Source organism: Oncorhynchus masou, unplaced genomic scaffold (assembly GCF_036934945.1).
Source record: "Oncorhynchus masou masou isolate Uvic2021 unplaced genomic scaffold, UVic_Omas_1.1 unplaced_scaffold_10346, whole genome shotgun sequence".
Taxonomy (NCBI): Eukaryota; Metazoa; Chordata; class Actinopteri; order Salmoniformes; family Salmonidae; genus Oncorhynchus; species Oncorhynchus masou.
The window spans coordinates 2,342-9,248 of NW_027000044.1; the positions used below are offsets into that span (position 1 = coordinate 2,342).

The 6,907-nt window shown below is 40.9% G+C and overlaps 1 protein-coding gene across 1 annotated transcript; it reads right to left on the reverse strand.

The window, feature by feature from the left end:
• Positions 1-992: 992 nt before the first annotated feature.
• Positions 993-3,687, reverse strand: LOC135528791 (vesicular glutamate transporter 2.1-like; the record flags this gene model as incomplete). The annotated part of the gene is made up of 4 exons (XM_064957848.1): positions 993-1,125; positions 2,698-2,847; positions 2,941-3,083; positions 3,588-3,687. Coding segments are annotated over 4 exons (526 nt in total), but the record flags the coding sequence as incomplete, so codon positions are not given.
• Positions 3,688-6,907: the final 3,220 nt, after the last annotated feature.

A 6,907-nucleotide genomic window follows, 5' to 3' on the forward strand; every position in this document is an offset into this window, starting at 1 on the left:
TTATTATCCTTGGTGACCTACAGTCTAGTTATTATCCTTGGTGACCTACAGTCTAGTTATTATCCTTGGTGACCTACCGTCTAGTTATTATCCTAGGTGACCTACAGTCTAGTTATTATCCTTGGTGACCTACAGTCTAGTTATTATCCTTGGTGACCTACAGTCTAGTTATTATCCTTGGTGACCTACAGTCTAGTTATTATCCTTTATTATCTACAGTCTAGTTATTATCCTTGGTGACCTACAGTCTACAATGTGATATGAACAGGTTAGGAATGTGTTATGTATTTGTTATGAAGTTCTTATGTAGCTAATCCAATTTGTAAGTCGCTCTGGATAAGAGCGTCTGCTAAATGACTTAAATGTAATGTAAATGTAATCTTTATCTCCGCAGTTCATGACCTTCCAGACCATGACGATGGGCGGCAGGGTAGCCTAGTGGTTAGAGTGTAGAGGTGGCAGGGTAGCCTAGTGGTTAAAGTGTAGAGGTGGCAGGGTAGCCTAGTGGTTAGAGTGTAGAGGCGGCAGGGTAGCCTAGCGGTTAGAGTGTAGAGGTGGCAGGGTAGCCTAGTGGTTAGAGTGTAGAGGTGGCAGGGTAGCCTAGTGGTTAGAGTGTAGAGGCGGCAGGGTAGCCTAGCGTTTAGAGCGTTGGACTAGTAACCGGAAGGTTGCAAACCCCCGAGCTGACAAGGTCTAATAATTAGACTGAACAGGCAGTTAACCCACTGTTCCTAGGCCGTCATTGAATATAAGAATTTGTTCTCAACTGACTTGCCTAGTTAAATAAAGGTAAAATAAATCAATAAAAAAGTTGACAGGATGATCTGTACAGATTATGAATGTGTTACACAATTTTCTATGTAGCCCTTATGAAATCTCTATGTAGCCCTTATGAAATCTCTATGTAGCCCTTATGAAATCTCTATGTAGCCCTTATGAAATCTCTATGTAGCCCTTATGAAATCTCTATGAAGTCCTTATGTAGCCCTCACCTCCACAGTTCATGATCTTCCTGACGGTGGTAGTAGACAGGATGTTTCTGGTGCGTAGCCAGTCAGCCAGCTGTCCTCCGATGGGCACGATGATGGTCATCACCAAGTGAGGCAGGGCCGACACCATGCCCACCTGACAACGCAAACATCAACATCAACAATTAATATAAACAATAGCAATAACATTAAAGGGCTTTATGATGGTCCTCAGTAAGTGTGGAGGTGCCTACAGCATTAACACCTGACAACACATACAGTGAACCATAAACATTTCAACCTTCAAGTTGACTGCAATTAACATCAACCTGGCAGAACTGACAACCCATGAAATGGTCTATCCAGATACTGTAACGGCGTTCTTCGTTTGTCGAAAGAAAGTCGGACCGAAATACAGCGTGTTGGTTACTCATGTTTTTAATGGAACAAATGACGATACACGAAATAACTTATAAATACAAAAAACAACAAACGGAACGTGAAAAACCTATACAGCCTGTCTGGTGAACACTAACACAGAGACAGGAACAATCACCCACGAAATACAAAGTGAAACCCAGGCTACCTAAATACGGTTCCCAATCAGAGACAACGAGAATCACCGCCTCAGGCAGCCAAACCTATGCAACACACACCCCTAATCAGCCACAATCCCAATAACTAAAAAACCCCACTAAGAAATACAACAAACATAAACCCATGTCACACCCTGGCCTGACCAACTAATTAACTAAAACACTAAATACTAAGACCAAGGTGTGACAGATACATATTTATTACGTGTCAAATTTCATTTCAGAAGTCTGTTTCCAACATGTGCGCAAATTCTCCTTGTATGTTGTTCTGTGTTCAGATCTTTCAAACGCAGATTAGTTTGTCATTCATGGCCTTGACGTGTTCCCATGTATCATGATGTCATGATGTCATGATGTATCGTAATGTCATGATGTATCATGATGTCATGAGCGTATCATGATGTCATGCTGTCATGATGTCATGATGTATCATGATGTCATGACATATCATGATGTCATGCTGTCATGATGTCATGACTTATCATGGTGTCATGATCGTATCATGGTGTCATGACGTATCATGGTGTCATGACGTATCATGATAACAGTAATGGTGCAGGGTGCAGAGGGAGGAGAAAAGAGAGATATCATCTTTCAAGCTACACCTCTTAAATCAAAACAGCGATTGTCCCAGAACACGTCTTCCTACTCCCCTTTAACCACCACTGACTCCAGATATCACACCGAGGCTATAATTCACACCCTGATCCACAAGAGAGCCAGAGATCCACCCAGCATCTGAATTATTACACTTGTCAGACCAGCCTGAGTTATATCGCCTGCGTCCAAAATGAAACGCTATTTACTACGTAGTGCACTACTTTGATCAGAGCCCTGGTACAATGTAACCGGGCCAATAGGATACTATTTAGGACGCGGACCAGGATGTGTCTGTGTTTGGTGCCTAGAGGACATTTTAGCCTCAACGTTACGAAATGGAAATGAAATCCAACACTGGTACTCGGTAAAGCAATTGCTTATGCCCCATACAAGTGATGTACATATGACACAACGGATATGTTTTTGTATTAGAATGTCTGATGAGTTTTGTCTGGCCCGGTTACGTCTTACACAAATCAAGCCAACTAATTCACACCTGGCTGGTATTGTGAGTGAACGGCTCATCCTTTTACCTTGCTGATCTCGAAGCCGAACACCTCCTCGAAGTAGGCCGGCTGGCTGATGAGGAGCAGGTAGAAAGTCCAGCTCCTGCAGAAGTTGGCCACGATGATAGCATAGACGGGCATTGAGGTGAAGAACTTCCTCCATGGAGTCTTGTATTTCTGCAGAGCCATAGTTGTGTATAGCAGAACACATGTCAGTTAGTTGGATACGTGGAGAAGAGGAGGAGAAGGAGGAGAAAGAGGAGAACTCACGCTAGCAGGACCGAAGAGTTCTTGACCCTCTCCGATGCTCTCCTCGATGTAACGTCTCTCCTCGGCGGTGATGGTGGGGTGAACCTCTGGGCTCTCATAGGACACCAGGATCCAGAACATGTACCAGAACATCCCAAAGCAGCCTAGAGCGAGAGACCGAGACCGAGACCGAGACAGAGACAGAGAGACAGAGAGACAGAGAGAGAGCGAGACCACAGATATAACATATATTAATATGGAGTAGGGAGTGAAAGATACTATGATACCATACACTTATACATATCACATATATATACCTACATATATATATCACCATATTACACACTATAGGCTATATAGTGGAAGACAGAGAGCAGAGAGTTATATTACTGTAAAAATCTGATTAATAAAATATGAGGTATATGGATATTTCTGGTTTATTCCTGATTTCTTAGTCAACAGACACAAATAAAGTCAAATAGACAATCATGTCTCAAAAGATCCCCCTAGGACAAGACTGAGTAAGCCTAAGCAACAACTATGGACGGCATGAAAGCTGGAGAATGGGGGAATGAGAAAGGCCAAGTTAGGGAGAACCCGCCCTGGAGATGAAGATGATCTTAGAGCATTAGACCTGATCCCAGCCAGAGGCATGGCTATCACGGCACCGGCATAGGATCCACAGAATGAGGTGGTGGCCAGGCGGCTCCTCTCCAGTGGTGGGGCCCACTTACTCCAGATGCCATGACAGGCTGGGTAGGTCACTCCCTACGGAGGAACACAGAGTGTATGATATATTATACTATACATATATACATTATAGTGTGGTATGACAGGCTGGGTAGGTCACTCCCTACGGAGGAACACAGAGTGTATGATATATTATACTATACATATATACATTATAGTGTGGTATGACAGGCAGGGTAGGTCACTCTCTACGGAGGAACACAGAGTGTATGATATATTATATTATATATATATACATTATAGTGTGGTATGACAGGCAGGGTAGGTCACTCCCTACTGAGGAACACAGAGTGTATGATATATTATATTATATACAATACATTATGTGTGGGAAGCTAGTCACTACTGAGGACAGAGTGTATGATATATTACAACGCATCACCGGGGCGCATGCGAGCTGCCATCACCGGGGAAAACTACCTGCCCTCCAGGACACCTACACCACCCGATGTTACAGGAAGGCCATAAAGATCATCAAGGACATCAACCACCCGAGCCACTGCCTGTTCACCCCGCTACCATCCAGAAGGCGAGGTCAGTACAGGTGCATCAAAGCTGGGACCGAGAGACTGAAAAACAGCTTCTATCTCAAGGCCATCAGACTGTTAAACAGCCACCACTAACATTGAATGGCTGCTGCCAACACACTGACACTGACTCAACTCCAGCCACTTTAATAATGGGAATTGATGGGAAATTATGTAAATATATCACTAGCCACTTTAAACAATGCATATGTATATACTGTACTCTATATCATCGACTGCATCCTTATGTAATACATGTATCACTAGCCACTTTAACTATGCCACTTTGTTTACATACTCATCTCATATGTATATACTGTACTCGATACCATCTACTGTATCTTGCCTATGCTGCTCTGTACCATCACTCATTCATATATCCTTATGTACATATTCTTTATCCCCTTACACTGTGTATAAGACAGTAGTTTAGGAATTGTTAGTTAGATTACTTGTTGGTTATTACTGCATTGTCGGAACTAGAAGCACAAGCATTTCGCTACACTCGCATTAACATCTGCTAACCATGTGTATGTGACAAATAAATTTGATTTGATTTTGATTTGATTTGATTTTGATTTGATTATATTATACATATATACATTGTAGTGTGGTATGACAGGCAGGGTAGGTCACTCCCTACGGAGGAACACAGAGTGTATGATATATTACATTATACATATATACATTATAGTGTGGTATGACAAGCTGGGTAGGTCACTCCCTATGGAGGAACACAGAGTATAGGATATATTATATTATACATACACTACCGTTCAAAAGTTTGGGGTCACTTAGAAATGTCCTTGTTTTTGAAAGAAAAGCAAAAAAAAATGTCCATTGAAATAACATCAAATTGATCAGAAATACAGTGTAGACATTGTTAATGTTGTAAATGACTATTGTAGCTGGAAACAGCTGATTTTTTAAATGGAATATCTACATAGGCTTACAGAGGCCCACAATCAGCAACCATCACTCCTGTGTTCCAATGGCACGTTGTGTTAGCTAATCCAAGTTTATAATTTTTAAAGGCTAATTGATCATTAGAAAACCTTTTTGCATTTATGTTAGCACAGCTGAAAACTGTTTTACTGATTAAAGAAACAATAAAACTGGCCTCCTTTAGACTAGTTGAGTATCTGGAGCATCGGCATTTGTGGGTTCGATTACAGGCTCAAAATGGCCAGAAACAAATAACTTTCTTCTGAAACTCGTCAGTCTATTCTTGTTCTGAGAAATGAAGGCTATTCCATGCAAGAAATTGTCAAGAAACTGAAGATCTGGTACAACGCTTTGCACTACTCCCTTCACAGAACAGCGCAACCTGACTCTAACCAGAATAGAAAGAGGAGTGGGAGGCCCTGGTGCACAACTGAGCAAGAGGACAAGTACAAGTCCTCAAGTGGCAGCTTCATTATATAGTACCCGCAAAACACCAGTCTCAGTGTCAACGGTGAAGAGGCGACTCCGGGATGTAGGCAGAGTTCCTCTGTCCAGTATCTGTTCTTTTGCCGACGCGGATAATTTCCAAATGACTTAACCAAATAGGATTTAATATCATCAAACAAATATTCAGTAATAAATCCGATTGGGATAAGTCAGTGTTTGATACACGGCACTGATAACTGAGCGGACAGTTTTTCTCATTAGTCAAATACAAGGACGATTATCATATCTTATCTTAAAACAATCTGACACGACGACATCTGAGCTGAACATTCCTTCTCTGGATAAATGGGTTGAGTGGGACTGCGGCTGTGTTAAATGGCAGCCAATTCAACCCTGGTCAAAAGTAGTGCACTGCTTAGGGAATCATATATATATGGAATCGGGTGCCATTTAAGACTACATATGGAACAAAGTGACATTTGAGACTATATATGGAATAGAGTACCATTTGAGACTATATATGGAATAGAGTACCATTTGAGACTATAAATAGAATAGAGTACCATTTGAGACTATATATGGAATAGAGTACCATTTGAGACTATATATGGAATAGAGTACCATTTGATACTATATGGAATAGAATGCCATTTGAGACTTTATGAAATAGAGTGCCATTTAAGACTATCTATGGAATAGAGTACCATTTGAGACTATATATGGAATAGAGTACCATTTGAGACGATATGGAATAGAATGCCATCTGAGACTATAAATGGAATAGAGTACCATTTGAGACTATATGGAATAGAATGCCATTTGAGACTTTATGAAATAGAGTGCCATTTGAGACTATCTATGGAATAGAGTACCATTTGAGACTATATATGGAATAGAGTACCATTTGATGCCTCTGCCCATGGAATAGAGTGCCATTTGAGACTTTATGAAATAGAGTGCCATTTGAGACTATCTATGGAATAGAGTACCATTTGAGACTATATATGGAATAGAGTACCATTTGAGCCTCTATATGGAATAGAGTACCATTTGAGCCTCCTGTATGAAATAGAGTGCCATTTGAGACTATCTATGGAATAGAGTACCATTTGAGACTATATATGGAATAGAGTACCATTTGAGCCTCTATATGGAATAGAGTACCATTTGAGACTCTATATGAAATAGAAGCACCATTTGAGACTATATATGGAATAGAGTACCATTTGAGACTCTATATGGAATAGAGTGCCATTTGAGACTATATGGAATAGAGTACCATCTGAGACTATATATGGAATAGAGTACCATTTGAGACT